The sequence below is a fragment of the Cynoglossus semilaevis genome, chromosome 4, assembly GCF_000523025.1.
Source record: "Cynoglossus semilaevis isolate Cse_v1.0 chromosome 4, Cse_v1.0, whole genome shotgun sequence".
Lineage (NCBI taxonomy): Eukaryota > Metazoa > Chordata > Actinopteri > Pleuronectiformes > Cynoglossidae > Cynoglossus > Cynoglossus semilaevis.
Window position 1 is genome coordinate 7,938,189 of NC_024310.1, and position 26,736 is coordinate 7,964,924.

At 40.6% G+C, this 26,736-nt stretch overlaps 3 protein-coding genes across 5 annotated transcripts in view; 2 read left to right on the top strand and 1 right to left on the bottom strand.

The window, feature by feature from the left end:
• Positions 1-3,468, top strand: part of actn4 (actinin, alpha 4) — a 45,214-nt gene extending 41,746 nt beyond the window's left edge. Inside the window, exons 21-22 of one of the 3 annotated variants that reach the window (XM_008308916.3) lie at positions 1,131-1,289; positions 1,390-3,468. In XM_008308916.3, the coding sequence (XP_008307138.2) occupies positions 1,131-1,289; positions 1,390-1,548 (318 nt within the window). In that variant the 3' untranslated portion in view covers positions 1,549-3,468. Of the gene's footprint in view, positions 1-58; positions 187-1,130; positions 1,290-1,389 lie in introns of those variants that run through there. The other 2 variants (XM_008308917.3, XM_025055131.1) reach the window with 2 other exon arrangements.
• A 563-nt stretch (positions 3,469-4,031) lies between these two features.
• On the top strand, positions 4,032-17,578 carry LOC103377926 (SPARC-related modular calcium-binding protein 1-like). The gene is made up of 11 exons (XM_008308915.3): positions 4,032-4,405; positions 10,622-10,796; positions 11,024-11,257; positions 11,367-11,399; positions 11,509-11,556; positions 13,145-13,204; positions 13,316-13,508; positions 14,539-14,618; positions 15,103-15,196; positions 15,542-15,864; positions 17,233-17,578. The coding sequence occupies exons 1-10, from the start codon at positions 4,331-4,333 to the stop codon at positions 15,861-15,863; spliced, it is 1,314 nt and encodes a 437-aa protein (XP_008307137.1). The 5' UTR covers positions 4,032-4,330; the 3' UTR covers position 15,864; positions 17,233-17,578.
• Positions 11,577-12,583, bottom strand: LOC103377925 (proteasome inhibitor PI31 subunit-like). Its single transcript, XM_008308914.3, has one exon. The coding sequence runs from the start codon at positions 12,486-12,488 to the stop codon at positions 11,688-11,690; it is 801 nt and encodes a 266-aa protein (XP_008307136.1). The 5' UTR covers positions 12,489-12,583; the 3' UTR covers positions 11,577-11,687.
• Positions 17,579-26,736: the final 9,158 nt, after the last annotated feature.

Consider the following 26,736-nt stretch of genomic DNA (forward strand, 5'->3'; position numbering starts at 1 on the left):
CATGTATTAAAAACACAGATAAGGTTTTTATTCTGCCACAAAAACCTTCTCTGAGCAGGAGAACAGACTTCAGTACTGGTCAAAGTCTGTATTAAAAAAGGTTTTTATTCTGCCACAAAAACCTGTAAAAACTGTGTTTTTACACTAAATTATATTTAATTGGTTTCTTCAATCAGTCAGAACTGGTCAGAGATCAGTTTGCTCTCCTGCTCTGATGCTCTTTATGACTTGTTCTGTTCAGGCCAGGATTATCATCGCCATAAACGCCGGAAGATGTAACGTCTCTGCTTGTCCACTGGGGGTCACTGTTGCTTCATGCCGCGCTCACTCATTATCTCTCTTTCTGTCTCTCTCTCACACACATACACACCTTATGGGGTTTTTGTTTTTTCTCTGTAACTTTCTCTGTTAACTGTTTGTGTTTTTTTTAATCTTTTTTTTTCTTTTTCATCCTCCCACACATACACTTCTTACTTCATTCAATTTTCTTTCTATATTTTTTCCTTCTGTGTGTTACATTTCCTCTCTTTCCTCCTCCTCCTTTTCTGTCACTCTTCACTTTCCTCACCCATTCATTTATCTCCGGCCTGTGAATGTGACGGCCCACAGAAGCGATCAGGACAGATGGTCTCAGAAGATTTCCGGGCTCTACTCATTTCTACAGGAACCAGCCTGGTACTGCTGCTGTCATCGTCGTCGTCGTCACTCTTTCACCTGGTTTCTGCAGGTCCAGGTGTCGCTCCATCCCTTCTGAAGCTTTTATGGCTAAAACAAACTTCTGGACTGAGAGATGTCAAATCTAACCTTAAATATCTAACTGTGACACTGGATGATGGACCTGCAGAAACCCTGTCTCCCTCATCTTCCTGCTGCTGAACGTCTTCATTTGTCATATCTTTGTTGTTGTTGTTGTTGTTTTGTCAGTCTTCTTTGTCAACAGTCAGTCTGTAATGCCTTTGTTTTAACCACACACCGTATCTGTGTGAAATATCAGGAACGGTGTCACCACCTCACTCTCTCCGGTGACGTTCCTTCAAATGTGTTAACATCTGTCCGTGTCTGTCTTTATATCCGACTGCACCCGTCTTTTCTGGGTTAACCTGTTTTGTTTTGGTTTTTCCTTCTGCCAGGGTGATGCTGAGTTCGCTCGCATCATGGGCATCGTGGATCCCAATGCTAGTGGCGCCGTCACCTTCCAGGCCTTCATTGACTTCATGTCCACTGAAACGACAGACACAGACACCGCCGACCAGGTCATCGCCTCGTTCAAGATCCTGGCTGGTGATAAGGTGAGTGTTCTCAGTATGGAGGGAAATTCCCGAGCAGGGACAGTCCATTTAATGTCACAGTGAACAGGGACATGAACCCTTCTCTCCGTTTGTCTGTCAGAACTACATCACAGCTGAGGAACTCAGGAGGGAGCTCCCTCCAGACCAGGCGGAGTACTGCATCGCCCGCATGGCGCCCTACACAGGGCCCGATGCTGCCCCCGGCGCCCTCGACTACATGTCCTTCTCCACCGCCCTGTATGGAGAGAGTGACTTGTAGAGTGACGACGAGGAGGAGAGCTGGATGGGGGGTGGGGGGAGGGTGGGGGTGAAGTTGGAAAAAATACGGAGAGTTTTTCTGCATGTGGAGAAGGTTCTGGAAATCAGGTGTGAGCAGGAGTTTGAGTGGCGTTTGTGAGGTGCCCCTGTGTGTCGGTTTAGAAAATATCCGAGCTTGTTGATTGATAGGTAGTTAGGTTTGGCCTCTGTTGAATGTTTTCCAGCTCCACTTTATTATTAACACGTTGACAGAAATGAGAATTCTGGAAAAAGCTTTGTATGAACGGATGAATCCAGGCGCAGCTGTGAGACGAGCAGCTGCTCCGTCATTTTGGCTCCTTAGCTTCACCCTCTCTGCCTTTTTGGGGGTCAACAGGGGTGGGATAAGGAAAGGGGGCCGGAGTTAAATATTAATCTGATACTTATGCTAATTTTTGTTAATTTTATTACAATTTATTTTTTCTTCTTGCCAGGGGAGGGGCCAGGGCATTAGGAGGAGAACAGAGCGGTGTGGGGTCTGGTGTGGTGATTGGCCAGTTTTGTGTATTAGATTCTAGAAAGATATATGCTATGGGGCAGGGGGTTGGGCCGACCAACCACAGATGAAAATCAAATATTTACCCATAATTCCCATGTTGCTGGACAAGGTGACCTGTTTAACCTCCTCCTGTCTGTGTTTATTTCTTTCTTCTTTTTTCAGCAGCGGGTGGCTAATGGGGTTGGGGTGGGAATGATGTTGACCTGATGGGGTGGGTGGGGTCTCATTTGGGGAGGGAGGGTGTTCAGCGCTGTACATACTTATTTTTCCAGTGCGAGGAATGACACAGTCTCAGTTGTCACAGAAGTGATCAAAGGTATCAATGGCATTTAATCAAAGAAAGATGGAGGAAATCACAGTTTAAATGAAAAAACAAAGACATTTAAGAACAAATGACACAGAGCAGTTTCACCAGTGGATAGGTTTGAGTTTTTATTTTTTTTTTGTTATTTTAATCAAAGGAGAACTTTATCGGAGGCGCAAGGCCTTTCTGTGTTCATCCTTTGACAGACAGTATCGTAGTTATCACCCCAGTACTATTCTGTGAAACGACTTTGCTGCAGCGGTGGGCATCAGGTGCTTATTTAAATGCAAAAGTAAATATTTCTACGATCATGATTGTTGTTGTCATTGTCGGTCCACTTTTAGAATCCATACTTTACCATAGGTGTGATTGATTGATCTGGTGACGGCTCTTCTTGGACGACTTCTCTTTTTCTTCACCACTAGTACATAACGAGGGGCACTCCTGATGATGTATTTGGAAAAACAAACAAACAAACAAACTACTCTCTCTTATCTCCCTTTCTCACTCACCCACTTCTTCCCAATCTCACCTCAGTCTTATTTCTGTCTGAGGAGATCGAAACGAAAATAAGGAAGAACTGACAAGCAAAGATCAGGGAGGAGTCTTTATGTAAACATTCCATTGTATGAAAATTGAAAAAAAAAAAAAAAAAGGAAATTGTTGTGTAAAAAAAAAATCTATGCAATCATGATTTGTTCAATAGCAATTGAGTCCTGAAGAATGATGTGAGCATCAAGCAGGCTGATGGTTCCCTGTGTTATTTCAACAGGACTGATTTCTCCAGTGTTTGTTAGCTGTCTGTGGGTAGAGTGGAAAGGCAGAGGGACAGACACACAGACAGACAAACGGGAAAAACGGACAAAGACATGGACCAAATTATTTTTTTTCTTACTATTTCTTTGTTTTTTTTTCCCCCCCTCGTGAGGTTGGAGAGACGTGAACTCTGGAGTTGTGATTTTCCTTTTTGTACTCTTTAATATCAAACCTTATCTGCTGTACTGGAAACTGCAACACATTCTGTCTCTAATGATAAGTGAGTTTCACAAAGCACACATAAAAGTTTCTTTACAAAATTACACTGTTGCGTCATGTCTGTTTTTTGTGTCTTTAAGTGTGGATTAAAATGTTGTGATCATATAAATGTTAGCTTCATTAAATATTCACCAATGTTTATGAAATATTTATAAATATTCAAAGTTTTTCGTTATGATTTTTTTAAAACAAAGGAGTTGAAGTGGTGAAGCAACAGCACCCCCAAGTGGCCAAGATCGGTATCACACTTGACTTCAGTAAAAGTTTTTATTTCCGTAGTGAATAGTATGATATAGAATTTTTAAGAAGCCTCACCACTAGTCACCACATTTAAATGTATATTGAAGAACAGAAATATATTTTAAGTACTTTGTTGTAATTCAAATGCACAGAGCATGTTTAATTTTCTGTAGAGTGCTGTTTTTAAAAAATGCTATAAACGTTAGCTTAGCCTTGTATATTTCTTCATATAAATCTCAGTTGAATTTACTACTTTCAACGTTTCAAATTTCAAAGTTTTATTTTAAAAAAATGAACATTACATTTTGATTAGACGATTTACGCCAAGTGAAGCTAAACTGTTTAGCAAAGCAGTGTGTTTGTGATCAAACTAATCATCATCCTGATTCTGTTGCAGTTGCAAAACCAAGTTGATAAAGTTTTAATTTGACTTCTTCGACTCCGGTTGTGCACGCGCGCACCGGAAAGGGGCAGAACTGAGGCTCAAGGCTGTGACGCGCGCGTGTAGCTCACAAGACGAGTGTGGAACGGCTTTAGACGAACAGAGAACGGCGGTGAGAAGTGAAGAGGTGACTGAAGAACCCTGATGAGACGCGGAGTCGAGGGCTCTCCTCTATTAGCTCCCTTTACAGAAGTGCTAGCTTAACACAAACGTTCCAACGCACGATGCTCGCGCTCACCTTCACCTGCCTGGCGCTGCTGCTGCTGCTCTGTGGTTCGGTTCAGTCTGACAGAACATCGGTAAGAACCTCGACTCAGAACCCAGTCTTACCAGTAACCACGTTTAATCACGGCTGTTGTCTGCTGTGACCTAAAGAGTTCAAGTTAAATTAATTTTGTGTGAAAGTCAATGTTTATTTATGCTTAAAAACTCATAAAAATACAAAAGAATTATTTTACATCAGCAGATAAAGACAGCCATTTTGTTTTCATATATATATATTGTTTCGATATATACGTGTGTGAATATATGTCATCCATTTTATTTTATTTACTTTTTTGACCCCTAAAAATGAACAATTTAGAAACCGAAAAGGAATCTAAATTTTGAGAACCTGTTAAAATCTTTGTAGCATTGCGACAGGTTCTGACCTGTTCTGAATTTTTTTTTTCTTTTTTTATAATTCAAAGAACGTTTGATTGGTCCTTGTCTAGACCGTTGCCAAGGCAAAGCCTCAGGTTGTTATCTCTGCCAGGATTCTATCAGAAATAATTATCTGATGGAAACACCTGCAGTCATGATCAGATCAGAAGGCTTGGGATTTCCATAAGTTTTTTTTTTTTTAGTTAGCTTTACAACATTTTGATTTACAATTGTGTTTGTGTTAGGTTGATAGTTTGTCAATATGGACTTTTATTTTATTTTTTGTGACAAACGTCAAATGAAACTAAGCGTAAAAACACACTTGCCTCCGTCTCCTGTTCAAGATCCAGTGGCTTCACCGCTGCACTGACAGAGGAACATTGTGTCTCCTAGTGGTTGACCTTCAGTCCTTCTACACACCATACCTATTTTGTGGTCGGGGATTAAATTACTTTTTTCCAAAGTCAGGTCTGGGGCTCCACAGTTTTCTCTTCAGCTCAGGCCTTAGAAACATTTACACAGACTTAGGCTGAATGTTGGTGGGACAGACGCAGGATTGGTCGAGCTCTCAGCTCAGGTCCAATGAGAACTCACCAAATTGGTCAGGATGAGAGTTGTGGTTGATGTTTGTCTTGTTTGCCTCACGACTGAGATGAAGCAGTGTCGCCTCTTTCTCCATCATCGCCTTGAAAAGTTGGTAAAGTTTTGGTTTTAGCCAAATGTCATTGTTCTCAATATAAAGGACACGGGCTGCGACAGGACCAGCCTGTGACCTGAGGGGTCACTTCGGGGAGACGTGACTTCAAATGTTTAGGTCATGGTAACTTTGACCCGTATTGGTTCAGTAAATGTTAAACCAACAGTGTTTACAGCCTCAGGCTCAACACTGGAAAAGAAATTATTGTCCCTCAGGATAAAAAAAAAAATCTCATGTTTTATTTGAAAGTTGTCTCAACTGATGCGGCAAATGAGTGAGTGAGTAAGAATGTGTTTCTCTGGAGGATACTGGGGTAACACCAGCTACAGTAGATAAAACACACACACACACACACACAGCTGCCAAGTGAAATGTTTAACTTGCCACTCAGGGGGGAAAACAGCCAGGTGTGTGTATGTGTGTGTAACGGTCAGACATCACTGACTGTAATATTTGTCAAAGCCGGTGTAATGAAATGTGAAATATCCCCAAGTCCCTGCAGAACCAACAAACATTCAGGTGGCAACAGAATTATTGGAAATATTAGATGTATATAAATGTCAAGGTGATAGACATCAAGACTTCGGTTTTTATATATATATAAAAATCCCTGAAATGTCGGAGCGTCAGAACACAGGAGCTGCCTGTCTGAGAACCAAATGTTACCGAGGTGAACCCTAATGAAGAATTTCACACACCGACTGGCAGCATCACACGTGTCAGCTGATCAGTGTGTGTTTGTGGTGGTTTTGTGTGTTGAACTCACTGATTGCCTTTGGACAGAAGCTGATTTAGTTTGATTTTGGAGTCCAGGTCTTTGGTGGACTGAAGCTCCTGTCAGCAGGCACCAGTCCAGCAGGTGAAGTCTAGAACACAGAGTGTTTTTGGCTGAGGTTGTGGAGAGTTGCTGAGGAAGGAGGAGGAATGTTCTTGGTCCTTATTGGTACTTCATGTCAGCAGTGAAACTGTGACACAACTTATTGGTACTTCATGTCAGCAGTGAAGCAGTCTGTGACACAGTATGAAGGAACTACGTACACTGAACTGTATGAAGTAGTACCACACTGCAGAGACACATACAGTAGGAGTGAACACGCCTCCATTCTCTGAGTAAACTGTCATTCAGGTCGTGGTTTTTTTCACATTATTACAAGAAAAATATTTGTTGTTTTGGAGTAAAACAATAGACTAAAGATGAGAAAAATCATGAGAAACAACACATCAAAATGGGCCGCATACTGGTACTTCTATGTTGTTGTAGAATCAGGTATGTGTATGGAGCGGACAGTAACTATGTGAATGTGAATATTACTAATGTGATGTGATACTTGAGTGTTTGTTGTCCATATGTTAGGTAGACATGGTCGGCTGATGCTGTGGAGCTGGACTGGGATCAGGGACTGAAAATAATTAGTTCCATTGTCCCAGTGAGTACTTCCAGAGGTGCAGATGGAGAAGTGTGTGTTTCTGTGTCGCTCTAACAGCCTCACAGTAACTGAACATGCTTGTAAACTCTGAAAAGTGTCTGTGTGTGTGTGAACATGTTTCCATGAACTCCTGTTTGACAAATGGTAAAACCCACCAACACAGGCATCAGGGCAGCATCAGACTACACACTGTACAAAGTTGCATGATTAAGACTGAATTACTGCAGAGTAATGCTGCTTCTAACGTAATCTGTATTATATAATATTGTATAATTATACAATAATATATAATAATATGTACAGAGGCCTGGTGTCTGTGTGGCTACTTGGAGAAAAGATCATAAAAGAAGTTGTTTTAGTTGAATATTATGAAATAAAAGCTGCTCAGGAGAACGCTGATACTGATGTTATCAGTTAGTTTGAGTTCCTCTGTTTTCCCATTGGCTGGTGAAGCTGTTTGATTGCCTTTCTTTTTGCTTCACTGACGGCCAACAGCCAACTCTGTCTGTGTCTTTACTGTGTCTGTTCTGCTGGACCTTGGAGATGAGTCTGTTTCTCTGCAGCGCTCGGTCGGTCGTCTGTATCTCGGAGGTGTGAGGTTCCAGAGGAGACAGTAGAAACTTGTTCTGGCTTTCTCCGCTCCGAGCCTGATTCCTGCGCCCCTCCTTCACGCTCGCACACTTATGGCCGAGGTTTTTACAAGGCCAAAAACACTGGTGCTAATTGTTTGAACACTGAGGACATTGTAGTTGCTGCAGTTTCTACCTGACAGACAGGAAATCCCGTCTGCCCGGCACTTTGCACCTGGACCGCTGCCCTCCTCCACCGCTGCCTTCATTCCTTCGACCTCGCTCTTGTTTTCCTTCTTCACTCCACCCAGACATCAACTGCATTGTCCATTCACCTTTCTTACATCCTTTGCCTGTCACTCTCCGTCTCCCCTCTGTCTCACCCTGCCTGATTTTAGTATTTATCCTTGATTTCATCTGCACATATTTTTCCATTTCTTCTTCTTTTCCCGTCTATTTAAATTTCCTTCCACTGTTTTTACATCAAATATCCACAGACTTTTTTCTGTCCCTACCTTTCTCTTCACTTTCACTTCTTCAGCCAATCTCCACTTAGCTCTGATTTCCAGATTCCGTTCTTCATCGCTTCCCTCCTTTGCCTTTTGTCCTTTTTTCCGTGTCTCTTCTCATGATTTACTTGACTCTGATTTGTTATTTTACCTTGATGCAATCTGGAGCGTGATGAGAGGAGAAGATATTCATCTGAACAAGTCCCACTTTTTCTTCTGTGTCAGCTGTTTGTCTGACCGTGCGGTTGGAGAAAGGTTTGGCCAGACGTTCTCTTCTGCTTTACTTGGACTGGAGCTTTGTTCTTCCTGTTCTTCCTGCACGGTTCCACTTCCTCCCCCATCCTTTCATTTAAAAATATCTGTATGAAAGGAAAAAAATTTAAAAATGGAAGTCGACTAAAAGAAGGTCCAAAGAAGTCTTAATGCGTTTTACATTAATGATATGATGGAAATGTAGTGACATCATCACAACGTCCCATTGTAATGTCATAAAGTCCTTACACAGACACTCAGTATGTCAGGTTTAAACCCTTTGTTTAAAGATTTGATGATGTTTTAGATTTTTTTGTTAAATTATATACATATATATATTTGAATTCTAAATGCTCATGATGTACCTGTAATCCCAATCTTATTGGACACCACTGTTCTAGAGTATTTTTTCACACACTATAACACCTGACCAGCTGTTCTACACATAAATCTACAGAATTTGCAAACTACAAGTCGTCTGCAAGTGTGTCTGTGTCACACTACGACGGTGGCAGGGGACAAGGAGGCACTGACGGGGAGTGAGAAGGTGGAACAAGTTTTAAACTCTGTTTCTGTATGTGTGTGTTTGTGTGTGTGAGGAGCTGCTCATATGTGTGTGTTTGTGTGTGTGTGAGGAGCTGCTCGTATTTGGAGTGAAAAAAATCCAATGTATATTCTGGAAACATTAGTGATGCTGAAGGTTTTGAATTTGGATCATTGACGTGTGTTTGTTTAACTTCACCTGTTCTTAGCTCTTATGGTGATGGTGACCATCATAGTTCCATTTTTACATGACTAGAGCTGCTCCACAGCAGGTAGTCACTCTATCAACACAGACACACTTTTGTGATTTGTGCAGAATGAGGCTGAGGCTGCCGTCGCTGACGACTTATTGAGTCCACATGTTGTTTTGATGGGAGCGTATCTCCTTAAAATTTATGTTAAAACCTTTGCGTTGGCAGAACATGCAAATGATCTTGGCAACATGAATCTTTTTTTTTTGTTTGCCAATAAAGTAACAACCTAAAAAGTGGAAATTTCACAATATGTTTTTATTGTGAACAAAGAAGTTGTTCCAGGACTTGGCTGATTTCCATACAACAAAGCTCCAATGTCATCATGTTTTCCTGCACTCGGCCTTAATGCAGAGTTCTTCACTGTATTATTTCACTGAAGTTGGTGACGAGCCGACATTCCTCGCTGTCTTTTACTGAGGAATCTTCTTTTGAGCTGATGGACAGTTATCTGCTGCTGGAGTTCAATATAAAGTTTGAAGCTGCAGCACACATTTGTTAGATGTTCTGTTTTCAGTTATCGTTAACTGAGGAACGCAGCAAAATTCCAAGATGCCTATAAATAGACTTGACTCTAAAATTAACAAAAAAAAAAAAGAACATGTTGTTCATCAACACATAGAAAACAGTTCTTTGTCAGTTCAACTGTCCAATAAATCCCACAGTATATTTCCAAATCAAACAAATCATTTTTATTTCAAACTGTCTCAACACTTATGTCATCCAACCACAGTGGGTTTTTTATATTATACATAATATTTCATGTTGTAGTAGTCAGTGAACTCTTATTAATGTTTTTGGACTCAACCTGGTGTTAACTGTAGAAACATATTTTATACTACAGCAGCAGGTGAAGTACTTTTTAAAAAAAATAATTTGTGACAAGTGTAGGGTTTACAGTAAGTCAATACTTCATAAATGATGGTTTCAGAGCAGGGTGGAATTTCTTTCTTCCAACCACAATATTTTCCTCCATGTCTCCACTGAGCTGCTGTGTTTGGTAGCGTTGGTATGTTTGGGTGCTGCCCAACAAAATCTACTGTTGAGTGTAATGAACCACTAAACTGCTCTTTAACTCATTTGGAGCAAACACATTTTTTTTTTTTGCCATTTTTCTCTGCCTCAGTTCAGATACCTTGACATGTTTGTGGCAGTACTTAACTTACACAACACAAGAAATGTAGACTTCAGTTGGCTAAACTGTGGCAAAGGTAGAATACGTCTGGAGTGCGCCATCTAGTGGTTTAACTGAAAAGACGATTAATGCAACTTAAAGGAACATAGTAAAATAGTATTATTTGAGTTTGACAGGTCGAGTTGAAAACTGGTCTGCAGTTTGCTGATGTCTGGTCTAGGTGTCATTTTTTAATCTTTAATTTCATCTTCTGCCCCTCAGGACTGTTTCAGATGGTCAGGCCTCTTACTGTGTTTCTCCTTTACAACTTCAACATTATAATAGATTTTAATAATGTTAAAAAATTTGGATAAAACTTGTAGATAAAGCTCTATTTTATAATAGATTTTAATAATGTTAAAAATTTTGGATAAAACTTGAGATGTTGTCAATAGAGATTCTAAGGGTATAAAAAAAAGTTTCATATTTGTACATTTTTTTGTTTTTGCAGCCCTTTTTGATCACAGAGAACATTTGGCCAAGAGGCTGTGTCCTGGACTGCCATGGGGGGCGCCACAGAGCTGTGTGTGGCAACAACGGCAGGATGTACAAATCGATGTGTGCCTTCCAGAGAGCTCAGTGCATTAACACACATCTGCGTCTGGCTCCAAGAGCCCACTGCTCAGGTACACACACACACACACACACACACACACACAGAAACAGCACCACTCTGTGGTGTTTAAGTAACTGTTTGGAGGTTTGTGAATTTTATAAATAGTTCACACAGTAGTAAATAGTTCGGTTTGTGAATTTTATAAATAGTTCACAGAGTCTTACTAGTACTAGTAAGAACAATATGGCTTCTCACAGTGAGAACAGTTTTACAGTTGTTAATGTTCTCCTGTTTCAGATCCAAGTCAGTCCAAGTGCCAGCAGGCCCGGGCTCAGGCCCTGGAGGCCAACGCCCGCAGGGGCAGCAGCCACATTAGTCCTTCAGTTGCCATGTTTGTGCCAGAGTGCCATCCAGACGGTCACTTCCTTCCAGTGCAGTGCCACAACCAGACTGGCTACTGTTGGTGTTCCACACCAGATGGCAAACCTCTCAGTGGGACGTCAGTTCTTCATGAGGTCCCCAGCTGCACAGGTCCGACCTTTAGACCTTTGACAGCGTTTTAATCATCAGTAAAAACACACAAATATTGAATCCTGTCACTATGATGACCTCATTGATTAATCATTAATTTCCCTAACAGATCATGTTGCCAAATTTGAGATGCCAATTAAAGGTGAAAACAAGTTTCTACTAAAAAAAAGTTTCTACTATTTAAAAAAAACAACTTTTCTTTTATTTCTAAAGTGATTTTGATGATAAAACAATTGTTTTTCTTTTTCCAGATGAAGATGATGAGACCGAGCCTACAGCGAACCCTAGGAAACCTCCAGGTGACTAAATCAAAATTGATTTGAATAAAATAGTTGCAAACTATCAACATATATACAGTATGTTGATAAAATTGTGCAGTGGTCTGGAGTTATTATTTTATTAGTGCAGCTGCGGGGCCACCTGCTGTTAGCTACATTTGCATGTCATCATAGTCAGGGGGAGGCAGGTGGTCTGGGTCTGGGCCTAGTCTGTGTCGTCCAAAGGGTCCAAATGGGTCAAATCGAGCTCCGGGGGGAACTGCTCCGGGGGGCAGATTGTCTGGTACTCCACTGGATGGATCAAAACCAAAGCTGGGCTGTCTTGACCTCCGTGGGTCAACTATCATTCCACTTTCTCCACGAGACCCTAATGGATCCAGGTCAGCTCCTCCTGCAGCGAACGGAGCAGACGGGTGAGGATGCCTGCTGGGGTTAGTGGGAGGGTAGCTGTCGGCTCTGTTCCTCTTCTGCCTCCCTCTGCCCTCCCTCTGACTCCTGCACTCCCACCTCTGACCTGTAGGTGTGCTGTGAATTAGCAGCAGCTGAGTTTCTACCTCCGTCGACAAACTGCTTACATCTTTGTAAACGTTGTCAAAAACGTGCAGCTGGTCAGCGTTGACATGCTGGTTGACGTCAGCTGTCAGGTCTGACAGCTGATGGGTGCTGAGGTTCATCAGGTTGAAGATTAAGGCGGAGTCGATGGCGACGGCTTTGAGCAGCAGTTGTTGGTCTCCGCCGCGGGCCTGATATCTCAGGCAGTACAGCTCTTTGTTACTGCTCCAGTCAGGAGGCAGCAGGTCTGATTTCTTGTCCGTGCTGCTGGGCTCGTCTCCGTATCCCACACACTGGAATCCACTTTTAGTTATCGCCCAGTGAACAAAGCACACCATGGCGTCATGAGGGCAAGAGATGCTGTCTCGAGAGCAGGTAAACAAAGCCTCCAAACCTGCCATGTTTCCTCAGCCTCTGGTCACCAACAACACCACCTCATTCTGTCAGTTTCTGCAGAAGTAGAAAAGAAAGTCGTGATCATTTTGTCCTTTTTCACTTTTTTCCCTTCTGCAGAAGTAGAAAAGAAAGTCGTGATTATTTTGTCCTTTTTCACTTGTTTTTTTTTCCTCTATTTTTATTGTGTGAAGCACATTTTGTCTGGATTAAAGGATTCCTCAAAAGATCAAAGGTTTCCCCGAGTTAGCTTCAAGAAGGTAGCGATAGTTCCAAGATGAACGAGGAAGAGATGATTAGTTACATTAACCAGCCAATCGGCAGATCTGAGAAGTTAAGAATTTAGACATCCAGGAATATTTAATGTTTACTTTCATAGCAAGCCTTACAAATAAACGATGTATCAGGTTATGTTTGACTGATTAAAACATATCAATATATAAATATATAAAACATTTGATTGTACGTATTAGAAAACAGTTATTTCCGGATATATGATGTTAGTTGAGGCAGAATGTATTGAAATATGTTGAAACTGAAGACACGTAACATTAAAGAAGACTTTAATGTCATTCATAACAGTCTGAGTCAAAACTGTAGAATTTAGTAAACCCTTTTATTCTGTTACTTTCTGCCTGTCTAACGTTCACGTTCTGTTGTCCAGAGCTCACAGCCCCTCCCATCTGGGTGACCATCCTGATGAACTCAGTCAGAAAACCCACAGGTAAGAACGGCTGAAGACTTCATGTCAAGTGAACAGAGTACTGGGTGAAGTGATACTGCATATACAGTATAATGTGACAAAGGCTAATGCTGGTGTGTGTGTGTGTGTCAGACAGTCCTCAGACGTGTGAGCGGGAGAGAGCGTCACTGCTCTCTCAGATTCTCTCAGTCTGGCAGGACGAGCGTTTCATCCCAGAATGCACTGCAGACGGCTTTTACAACCCTGTGCAGTGTCACACAGCCACAGGCTACTGCTGGTGTGTGAGGGTGGACAGCGGCAGGCCACTGTCTGGCACCTCCACCAGGTAATGTCTCAATGTCTCCGTTCTTCCTGACCTTCTTCAGCTTGTTCTGTATGTTGTTGTTGTTGTTTTTTTTTTCCCATCTGTATAATCCCCTACTTTCATTTTCCCTTTAAATCTAAATCTTCATTAAGGCATTTCATTTCCTATTATCCAATTTTAGAACAGCTCCTGTGTCTGTTCCCCGGGGACTAGGAGAGAACATAAAAGTCCAGCTCTTATTCTCCAGAGGTTTCATCAGCCTTGTTGATGCTCGGCTGCTGACTGGCTCCTCAGAGGACAGTCTGGGATGTTTTCATGTCATGTTCTCTCCGGATCAGTGGTGTGAAGAAAATCCCCCTGTGGCCTTATGATGTTATTAAGTGTTTGGCTTCCACTCTGTGTTTGTGTGTGTGTGTGTGTGTTTGTGTGTGTGTTAGCTTGCTTTATCTAACTCTCCTTTTCTCTTGTCTGCATTATATTCTTATTAACTTTTATACTGAATTTGTTGTTCATTATTGTGTTCAGATTTGATTGACACAAACAGACAATGACTTAAATTAAGGATCCCCCATATTAACTTTTTTGCCGATATCCGATATGCCGATATTGTCCTAACACTTAATTTCCAATTTTGATATCAACAGTAATTTCTGATTTTGATATCAACAGATACCGATGTAGGCCTGGTAATATTTATTTATTTATCTGTACAAACCACTGTATGAGTATGAGATTAATTAAATGAGCTACAATGCTGCCATCTAGTGACTTTCACTTTAACATACAGCTGTTCATCCCCAAAATTATTTTTAGGCCCATATCATTTGGCGGAACAGGTTTTCATTATCGGAGGAAAAACCGATAATGATTCTTACAGCTATTACATAATATGCTAATATTAATGCCGATATTATCGGACATTCCTAACAATTTTATTTTGCAATTACCATGTATTATATGGGCTGAGTATTTACTTTTTGCACCATTTTCTTCAACATTTTTCTGTGTTCGTTTTTGCTCAAAAATGTTGTTGTTTATCGTGTCTGTGCAGAAATAGTATCCCAGACTGCTCTGGAGTAGAAGGTGATCCAGGCCGACCTGACAGGAATCTCAGTGAAAAACCTCTGCCTGGTAAATCTGAAATATTATCAGACATCTTTAAACCGTTAGAAACTCAACTTCAACACAGTTTGTCCGTCTCATTTTGAATATGTGGGAGCTGAAGCCAATCCAAAGTAACTATAGGTGAGAGACACCTCCCACTGGTTCCCCCCCCCTCCCAGGGCAACACGTACTGTAGGGTTGCATATAGACTGAAGCTACAGGGAGTTCCAGTTCTGTGTTCAGCACCAGTGCCAACATGGATGACTCCTGATAGACACCTCCCTGACAATCCTCTGCTGCCTGTCAATCAAAGCTTAGACCATATGTCCTGATAACTCCAGTGTCAGTTGTCAGTCTGACGAATAAACTTTCTTCATTACGGTACAGTACTGTGATTCCAACATGAATTTTTAATTTTTAAGATAACGTCCCATGTAAACTATATATTGGTATATAACTAAGAAACAGATTTTATATTGTTAATGTAATAAATGTTTTGATTGGTTCACAGGTTGTCCTGGCCCTCGTAAGGAGCAGTTCTTACAAAGTTTGCTCAGAGCCTTGCAACTGGAAGCAAAGCATTCTGGGAGTTTGAATCTTTACCAGTAAGTCTAAATATTGTAAATGAATGCATGACATGTAGATAGTTGGAGCCAACAGCATGGACAATTTTCCATATTAAAAATTCTAGAAAAAAGAAACAACAACGATGAAGGATTGACAGCTGCCAAACCTTTAGGAACACTCTGCCTCAGTCGTCTTACAGGTCTGTCACCTGCTGCTGCCTGGGGTCGACATCAGATCCTCTCAACCCACCATGTTATTTTTTAAATATATAAACTAATTAGGAAGATGAAATGTACTGGAATATGTCAAATGTAGGCTTCACAGAAATAACAACAACAACAACAATAAATAACCTAAACTTTTGTCTTCTTGTTTTCTCCCAGGGTCATTTCCAATTCTTCCTCCTCAACACCTGTTGCATCTTCCTCCTCCTCCCCCTCTTCCTCAACACTCAGCGTTTCTCCATCAACGTCTGTAGAGGCCGTCCAGTCTTCAAACCCACAGGAAGTGTTGCAGTGGCATTTTGGTCAGCTGGACGTGGACTCCAGCGGGGTGCTGAGTGAACGTGAGGCTCGACCTCTGCGTCAGTTTCTCCGGCGGAAGCTGAAACCGCGGCGATGTGCAAAGAAGTTCGCTCAGTACTGTGACAGGGACGGAGACCGAGGCCTGACTCTGGAGGAACTGAGGCTGTGTTTGGGCCTCTGAGGTGAGTCAGTCACGACATCACACTTGGTCAAGAACTGTCGTTCTTTACAGATCTTTAGTCATGAGTCAGTCGTGGATCTACGGTAGTGTTAAAGTTACAAGACTCTTCAGCTTCATTGGAGCCAGTGCACTGAGCTTTGGGATTTGATGTCATATAATGTTGAAGTGTTGGTTCTTACCAATCAGAGGTAACAGTGTGACAGGGGTGAAGTACACCATTAGGGTCCTCACAGATGTTGAAGAGCGTGTCTGTGTGTGTCTTTGGAGACAAATTACTGACTAAATACCGGCTAATTGGAACCAACATGTTGACGTGAAAAATGATTTTAGGGTCAGTGGTTTAGGTTTGTGTTTAGTCTCTGAGAAATTAATTAAGTCTGTGCATCGCACCATGTAAACACACGTGCGTGAATGTTAGTAGACACACACACAAACACACACTCACTCAGCTGTCACTCTCCTCGTCACAATGCCACCTTGGTTCCTTATTGGTCAGCTGCCTCAGATAACAAACTCCTTTTCTGCCAAGTTTGGCTCGGGTCGGTCCCGTGAGAGTGCAGTGTTTTTTGGCCAGCTGCCAGACAAATTACAGCAGCCGCTGTCTGGGTGTGAATGTACCTCAGTGAAATCCAAACAAACGTAGACAGCAGTGAAACGGGCTCCTTGTCGGCCAGCTATCAGTCACAACTGGACCGTGACGCTGCCACACTAATCACATGACTGGCCATGAGGCTCTCTCTGTATGAATATTTATAATATTTCTGTTGACGTGCATTAAACCAAATACCTGCTAGTACAGAGAAGGTTAAGATTCCTCCGACCTACACAGTGTCACTCTGTCGACCCGGGACACAAACAGTATCGGCTCGGTCTTTACTACATAGTCGCGCAGCTGTTGATGTATTTAATACATTTTGAATAATCACATGTCACCCTGCAGTGAACGCACGCAGCAGGATATAAGCGTTCTCTGCAGCCAGATGCTCAGAACATTCACTAATATCTTTCAGACTAATGTGTTTTTTTTAATTAACGTTGCACCATGTGTCACTTAGCAACATCTAGTGGTGAGATTATTATTCTTGTTTAAAGCAGAATGCATACAGCAGTTTCCCAACCTTTTTTGAGCTATATATATATAGCTATGTGTATATATATATATATATATATGTTACTCGTGCAGTACCAATGCTGACCACAAGATGTTATTTTCCAAAATGTTAAATGTACAATAAAACAGGTGACAATATTTTTTATTCTACTGTAAGATTTTTGTGCCATGCATCAGGTTAAATTTTAATTTTATTCTGTCATCTATCTTTTCTCTCGGTGTAAATACGTTTTTCTCTTCTTCTTTTGTCTTCTTTAGCTTCAAAGTCATAGACAGATTATTCCAGACCAAGGACCAACTTGTCTCCTCGCTGTAGGAGACATTTCATTTCAACCTCCTCCTATACATCAAACAGTGTTGTTTGTATAAAAGCACAGCAAATACTACAGTATTTATTTCTCACGTCTTCTGAAAGCATCGTCTTTTCTGTTTTTATGTTTTATTACCAAGATTTATTACTTATCTGTACTTCACATAAGTTTGACAGTGTCTTTCAGACATGTCTCCGTTTCTGTTTTTTGTTTTGTTTTTTCAGACAAACAACCAAAACGTTGGATTAAATGAATATGTGATCTCAGTAATAAAGAGTTCCCCTTTTGTATGATTTTATTGAGTTTTCTTTGCCAGTGTGTTGTGGACCAGTTTGTTGTTTGTTTCTGCGTCGTGTGCCTAAAACACATACATCATTAGTTTTAATCATAACTCATTTGACAGCATCACGACTGTACCTCAGCCTGAGACTCACACAAACAAATGTTGACCTAGTAATTAAATGAAACGTGACTCCATTGGTTTTAATAGAAATCACATGTCTTCATAACGTCCAAGCTCAATCACATTAAGCTACTCTGATGAACCTGAACACAAGCTGAAGCATCCAGGGAAATATTGTTTACTGGGCTGTAATGAGACCTGCTGTGGCTTCGCTGTTTCCTGTTTATCTGCTGATTTGTTGACAGTGCAGGGATGATGATGGCTCACGAACAGCCTGGCCCGGCTGTCACATCAATAACTACATTTATAAGAATAGAAAATATCAGGTTGTGATATCAGAACTCCCTCACATTTATAAGAATAGAAAATATCAGGTCGTGATATCAGAAACTCACCCAATTACTTCCATCTTGTGCCGCACGCAATAGAAGCCATAACGATAAGTGACACATTTGAAAATGTAAAAGCAAATTTAATAATAGGTTTGCTTTGTATTCTGTTCCATTTACTTACTTTGTAACAGAAGGTCGGACAAATATATATAGATATGTATATTTAATTGAGTTAATTTACCAGGAAAAATATTTTTCTAAAAACTGTTTTGCAATGATTGATGTGAATTCCGTGATGCTTTGTTATGAGTTGTTGACCAGACGTTTGACACATTTCTCACTCTGATGTCCTGCTGCTGTCTCCTTTACTCTTTACTCAAACGTGTCTGTCTGACACGAGTGTATGGTGTGATGATGCTGAAAGTCAGGGCTGTACATGTGTTCCATCGTGTGCTGACCACACCCTGGTCTGTGCATGGACGTTAATTACCACAAGAGGGCACTCTTGTTTTGAGGCAGTATGCAAAGCCGCAGCATCAGAAGGCGCACAAGAGGGCACTCTTGTTTTGAGGCACTATGAAAAGCCATATAACACACACACACAAACACACGCACCACTGATTCACTGACTGGGGACACCTGCTCCCCTGACACCACCAGTACATCACCAGATGGCTTCTGTTCTGACGAGGGATTTCAGTTAAAGGATTTATAAACAAACCGAACATAAGAACAGTTTGGAAGGACGGACCGATTGATAGATAGATAGATGTTGACATTCAATATTTGTTATTTGCATGACCTAACTACCAAAGGTGTAAAGAAAATTAATTGTTTTGTCCTGACGTACTGATAATGTCTGTACAGTGAGAGAATGCAGCAGCAGGATTTACTATCAGCCAAGTTGTCTACTCAGCAATTATAGGGAAATCAATGTGCAGGGTGAAGCCTGGAGGCTGTGAGGAGCAGGGACATCCTGAGAGAGATATAGGTGGTCATATTTGCTGGTATAATTGGTGACCTCTAATACTTCAACCTGCCGTGCTGTTCTCCGAGCTGAGCAGGGTTCTCCAGAGAAATATCAAAGCTCTCATGTGGAGCCCAGCCTTCAAGTCCATCAACATGTAACGAGACTGTTACTTGTTAAACACATCGATGACTGCTAACAGGCTAATCTCATATTATACACCTGCACATCTTGTCCTGTGGTATTTACAGCAACAGCAGCTCATACTGTACCTGCTCTTACTCTCACTGTCACTGCTTCACCTCCAACATTTAATAGTGTAATTTTAAAAAACCCGACTAAAATCCAATTATTCACCTCCAGACGAACCTAACCCAGTAATTAAATCAATAATCTTTTATTGCTCTTTCATTAAAAAAAAGAATTAACGCTGTGGTTTCAGCAGACAAAATCAACAACTACTGCAGCTCAAGTTGCAGTAATAAGCAGAACCTAAAAGCACCTGCGGCATTTTCAGTAAGAAAACAGAAGCAAATTTGTTTTACAAAAACAGTTAAAAACACCATTGAATCAAGTGAACGTTCCAAAAATAAATGGAAAAGACAAAAGCAAGCTGAAACACTTAAATAAATGATTAGAAGAGTCAAGAAGACTTAAGGAACGTTAGCTTAATGTTATGAAAAAATATATCTTTGTTGGTTTGTCCTCTGACACGTGACTCCTGGCATCATCATGTAGCAGTGGATAAACTGGGGTAACGTTTGTAAGAAATGTGGATCATGTATTAATTTCAGTAGTTTCATCACAGCACAGAGGTTTACATCCTGGTTGGCCCAGCTGTCTGGGATTTACTGTGACAACCCTTTTTACCTGTCATTGATTACGTTAACGTGATAATGGCTGGAGGTGAGATGATGCAGCATTGTGTCTCACCACGCTGCACCACTGACTGAACATAAACCTCCTGGAATCTCAGCAGCACAGATGGCTGACGCCTGTGGCAGTGTTTGTACTTTTATCTGTCATTCAGACGCTTTGTCTAATTGTTAGAGAAACGTAATGATGTAACTAAAATTGAATGGCCATTTAAATCTCTGCCAGATATAATTAATTCATTTGTCAGAGCCACAAAGCAAAACGTTTTAACATATTAGTGATATATTTACTTATTATTGGTCATTTAATGGTTTGAATCCTCTTTTCCCCTTCACAACTCATCATCAGGAGGAGCGTTATTCTTTCTTTCTTTTTCTTTTTTGTTTCTTTTTTCACATCAGTTCCACACTGTGTTTCAGCTAATCTCTCACCAGAGTTAGCTCTGAGGTCGATGCATAGAGCTGCTCAATTACATGGTGAAAAAGTGTCAGTGCCTGAGTGAACAGACTCATCAGTGGTTCAGGTAACAGATTCAGAGGGATTAATGAGCACCCTTGTGTAATTAAATTCTCCCTGATTCCACACAATGGCACGCTAATTGGGTTGAGGCAACTCATTTACCCTGACTGAAGTGGTGAGTGTGGTTACATCTTTTTTTGCTTGGTCTCATTTCAAAAATGGAAGAGTGTCTTAGTATATGTCTGACAAACTGGCAGACATGACAGGTCTTTTTTTATTTTGTGTGTATATATATGTATATGTGTATATATATGTATGTGTATATATATATATACACACACACATATATGCTGGAGTAATTAAAAAAGTATCAATATAAAAGACTGTTGCAATGTAGTAATATATACGTAAAACATTTAATATTTTAATGCAGGATGATTAAAATAATGCAGCATATTTACAAAGACCATGGGCATGCAATAAAACACATTAATTCCTCACAGGACTGACGGTGGAAACACAGGTGGATCACTACGGTTAATCATAGCATGGCTGTTAGCATGGCTAGGAGCAGGCTAGCCGGCGACAATAAATCACCGCAGTAAGTTAGCTGGGTTAGCTTTGTCTTGGTTTTGTGCAACACATTCGTGTAATGTAATTCTGGGAATTAACTCTTTTCTTCCATCTCCCTGACGTTTCTAATCTACGTCAAGAATGATGTATTTCGTCTCTACTGAGCTGGGAATCGTCCCACTACGTCCACGGGTCTCCACACTTTGGCCGAACATCGGGTGAGTTTTGGCGGCTTATATCTATTTCACCAGTCATTGCAGTTACAGTGTAGTCGTTGCATGTCGTTCGATACTGCTGAACTGCGTTATTTGAATTGTTTTAGGGTTGTACATTATGTTTGGCAGTGCAGTGTTTGTGTTTAAGTGAAAAGTGACAGCGAACCCTTGTGGATTTAAAAATGGCGGCAGCAGTAACTGTCATTCTACAGTGAAGGCGGAGCTGCAGGGAAAACGAGTAACACGCTGAGAATATGTGATTGTTTAATTTCACTTTTAAACACTCGGCTTTCTTCCTGTGGATTTTTAATCATCAGTAAAGCGGAGAACAATTATTTTGAACCCTTTTATGAAGTAGTTTATGTTTATTGTATCACAGTGGAGTCTGAAGAAAACCATCTGTTTATTTCTGTTAATATTGTTCAGGGAGGAGGTCAAAGCGTCTGGAACGAACACTTTCACGTTTATACTAAAGCGTCTGGAACGAACACTTGTTTATACTTTGTTTAACCCCAGTGTATCAAACTTTTTTTCATGATTATGGACTGACAAATAGTACTGTGTCACAGCTAAGGTTTCTCCCAGGCCGGTGGGATGGTTTCACTGATGAATATTCCTTTTAAAATTTAGCAGCACAGCTGTCTGCATATTGAACAACAACAGTATGAATTATTAATTTTCAGTTAGTCAGTGTGGAAATACATTAAGTTGCAGCTTGTGTTAGCTTTATAAACTATTATACTTGGTAACTAGATAAACGGTCTTTATGTAGGGATGTTGCCTGTTCATGCGTATATGAAATCCAAGCACATTTGTTCTGCACCTGGTGCTGGAGCCACAGCAGTATTGAAGGATTTCTGAGCTACATCTTGTAAAATTTCCAATCCATAGCATTCGTATCCACATCCATCACCCTGCATCACTTCACCTCGTTTCACCCAGAGGCTGGGTCTGACTGTTAAAAATACCTACAGCTATTAAACTCTGGCCACCACATACATCCACTACCTGCAATCAGATTGCTACGTGGACTCTCCTCTTCCTCTTATTCCACCTCCTCTTCCTCCTGCCCTCCCTCTTCTTAGTCGATGTCTAATTCCCGTCTGCTGTCATGTCCAACTTTCATCTTCTCATGCACTTGTTCCTTTGGACGTTTCACTTCCATGCATATTTTCTCAAATATAATTTCACCCCAGTGTACCTCATCATTATATTTTATTTTTCACACTACCACTTCTTTAAATTCATTTGCTTCAAGTTACTCCTCCAGTTTCCACCGTTCCTGACACCTCGCTTCTGCCTGCACATTAACTGTCACCCTCTGCTCCTAAATCTCCTTCATTATCATACTCTGCTTAAAACGTCTGACATTTTATTTTTCGTCTGTCTTCACTCCTTCTCTCCTCTAACTTTTTTTTTATTTGCTGCCTCCACTTCACTCTGAACGCTGTTCGTCACTGTCTGTGTCCAACACGGTCTGTCTTTGTCTGAAATGTGCTCAGGCTGAGTCATAGCTGCACCTGTGGAAATCCAAACGCGACTAACACCTCAGATCAATAAACCATTTTGCTGAGATCAATCACCATGACCATCTCTTCTCAGACATTTCACACTCTCCTCACCTGCAGCAAAATCCAGTACCTCCTCTGTGTCTTTCTTCTCCAGTTTCTGTATCAAATCTTTTGATATCTTTTTTTTAACTAAGAACCTGAACCATGGCAGGAAATGGTGCTTCACTCACATGAGCACTTAATTCTGACCATTTCTTTATTGATTTTCCCTACTAATTTCTACAAGGAATTAAGAATGCAATGCATCATAAGAAAGACTTAAAATACAAGCTTAGTTTTAGCCAAAGATAATTGCGAGAATCGTCTCCTGTCAGATTATAGTAGAATGTTGGAAATACATTGTTCGATATGTCAGAGTTCCAACCAGCTGATTGTGTAACATTGATCTATATCGGATAACTGTAAAAACTGTAAAAACGTGCACGTACAATATACTGTGTGTGTGTGTTTTTTTTTTACCTTCTCAGTGTCTGTGTGTGTTTGTGTGTGTGTTTGTTTTTTTTTTACCTTCTCAGTGTCATTGCTCTGGTTAATGCAGCGCTGCACTGCTGGCACCCATCCAAGTCTGTCATCACACATCATGTGACGTTTGGTGATTCAGTCCACACAGAGAAATTCACAGCTATAAACCAACAAGCATGCTGGGTTTTTTTTAGCACATGGGTATTAAAGTGCTGTTCAAGGTTCTTATTTTAAAAAAGCATATTGATTTCATGCAGCAAAATGGTAATGAGGGTCAAGGCAAAAAAGGCTGTCAATATTGTCTACAGTAAAGAGGATCTGTGATGCATTAGTTGCCTGAACAGCAGCCAATAAGAGTGTTGCACTGATTAGGCTTGTCGGGAAAATTTTCTTAGGAAGCTGTTTTTTTTTTTTATTACAACCAATTTAATTGAAATGTTTTTTTAATAATAAGAAAAGGTGCGTCGTGTTTCCAGCTGTGTGAACTCTGATGATACAGAATAGGAAAATCTCATTCCTCATCAGACCTTTATACGGTGGCTCTTCACACACAAAAATCAATGAGAGTTCAATCAATTTTATGAAAGTGAAGCTTTGATTTGCAAAGAATGGAAGAAATTAGTCAGAAGAATTTAAACTGGATTCTTTGTTCAAAGGGTCTGAAATAAGGTGACCAGTTCCCTAGCAATGAATGTGGGGAAAAAGATGATGTCCTTTACCTTTGGCATTTTGTGGTTACTTCACCATCTCCCATATATTTACTAAGAAAGTCTTGTTCAAGCATTCCAGTGTACAGGGAACACATCAACGCGTGGTGCTATGTGCAGAAACTGGCTTTCTTTATGTTCACTGGTTGTGCCATATATTGGATTCTGCTATACATTGGCTTTTGTTCGTGTTGTTTCTTTGGGAACTTTTGCCCTTCATTATAGCTAACAGGTGTATGTCAGACTCTTCTGATGTTTTTATATCCTAGATTACCATGTTACTATATTTATCCTCAGTGACCTACTGTATTAATTTATGTTTTTCACCAACATTTAAATTGTATAATGGATTGAAGCGGTGAGCTTTAGTGAGGTGATGGAGCAGGGACAGGTCCTTCTGTGCTCGGCCAGCGTGCCTGAGGCTGTGCTGGAAAAATGAGAACGTGGAAATGTTCTACTGATAAAGTGGTGAAGGACAAATTCTCCACAGAAAATGTTATCTCTCTGTCCACAGTCCAGACAGGAAGGTCACTGGGATGATTTCTCTCTTCTCCCCTGCCTGTTGACTTTTTCTATTTATATTTTATAATGCATTTAATGGATTTATATTCATGCTTGTTTAACTTTTTTAAAATAAAGTTAAATATTTTTAAATAATTTTCCCTCTCATGTGCCTTTCCCCACCACTTTGTTCTTTCCCTCAGTGGAACATTTTGTATCTGGATCAGTCGCTGAGAATGCCACTGCTGCTCACGAGACCTCGCACTACTTTTACTGATGTTTCCAGTGCTTTCTTCATGATTTGTTTTGTGGGTAACTGAGGGACAAACCGTGTCCCTGCTGAGTTGTAATGGGAAAATGATTTCTGGCATCTGATGTCTGATTTAATTTAGATTCAAAGCACCACACTGAGCTCGTGCTGTGGGCAGAGAATGAGAATAAAGTCTTGTAGCCCGTTACAGGCTCTGTTATTACACTGAGATAAAGAAACCGCAGCTGGATCATCTGGACAAATACAACTATTTCACCACTGCGTGAAGCTGTAAACATAAATGATTTATTTGGGATTGTTAATTATATCTCTGTGTGTTGCTGCTGTATGTGCATCCTCCTTTGTTCAATAAGGATGTTTGTGTGTTGGATCCAGTCAGGGCTGACAGACACAGGGAAACAGGTGTCACTGCTGAATCGTACTGTGTAATGAGGTCAATACCACCCCTGCTAATACTCTAAATCAAATTACTTAAACATGACCATCGCTTCCTCCAGTCAAAGTCATGACTTGACGAACACCATGAACATTGGGACGCTGAACCTGTCTAAACACAAATTGTTTTTAAAATGTGTGCTAGATGTTCAGATAACATTTAAATGTAGTACATCTTTTTAAAGATGGCAGAACTCGAGATTCATATTTTTTTGTTTCTAGGTTGTTGTTCCAGTTCATGTTAGCCAGTAACTGGGGGAGAGTATTAAATAATACCCTTTATATGTTTCTCATCATACTACAATTGGTACTACTGCGAACAGGACAAGGCCACAGTGAACAGTGAGGTTCCAAATTAGCCTCAACTGAAGTTTTACAGTTTTCTGAATCTAGAACCTCAATTTGCTGCTGCAGATAGTTCATAGTTTGGAACATGTCAAACATTTAAATTATACAGTACGTTATTCTTGGAAACATGGAGTCGGTGGCACACGAGTTTTCCAGCTGAGCACAGTCTGTGGTGACAAAATTAGGTCATCAATTCTCTAAACCCCATCTAAAATATTTAGTCTGGATACCTAGACATTTAAACCGTTCAGCTAGTGATCTGAGAAATTAAGCAACCCAGAACTCGGGTACAACGAGCAGACTCAGGTTTATTGAAGCATCTGGAATTTTCCCATTGGATAATCCCAGTATTTTATTTTGTAGCCTGTGAACGCACATCTTTGTATAAACTACAGCGGGGACTTGGTGTGTTTGTTTGAACAGCCCAGTCATTTTAATCTGCAGGTTTATATTTTCTAATTAGGTGGCAGGGTGCAGTTCTGTCCCAGGTCCTTTGTGAACACTTTACTGCTCAGACCACCTGCTGTTGCAGTGAGAGGCATCTGTACACATTAGAGAATATTTGACTTAATGGTCCAAACAAATGGACGTCTCTAAACACACAGCCTGTATGAAACTTTAGTCAGGGTTAGTTGTTCAGCTCAGGCGTAGCATCAGCTCTGTTATACTTGCAGTAGATACACAGTGTAAGGCTGTATTTGTTAACAGGTAAATGCAGTGGTGGTCCTTTAGCCTCTTTGGAGTTTGGAGCTAAAGCTGCTCCAAGATAAGTTAAGCCTGGTATCTGGGTGATATGGTACAAAAATCATATCTCAATTTTATAAGGGTGTATGGTATTGGGGGAAAAAACTCCTATGCAGCCCAGGGCAAGTAGATGGAGAAAGAGAAGTGGAGCTGGGTGAAGACCAAACTAAAGGCTAGAGTGCATTTATCAATATAAATGATAAGGTCTCATTCTGCTTCTCTACAGTAAAAACACCCAGTCCTAGTCTAGTGTTGAAGTTAATGTGAGAACACTGCAGGAGAAACTCTGTATGTCCACAGTGAGTCATTGAGGTTTTGTACTTTGTGCTCCTTAAACCAGTGGCTCCTTCAGGATCTTCTGTAGATTCTCCTGCTGAGAACACAGATCAGCCAGACAGTCCCTCACTGTGCGTGTCCTATGCTAATGGGAAGATCTTGAGACTGTCTAGACATTTTATTTCTGAGTACTTGCTGAAAATAGTATTTTTGAAATGACTATGTGTAATAGTGTCTATAACATGTAAGTTATCACTTGTTTCATTTACATTGTACTGTATTTGCTAAGATATACAGAACCACTATCAATA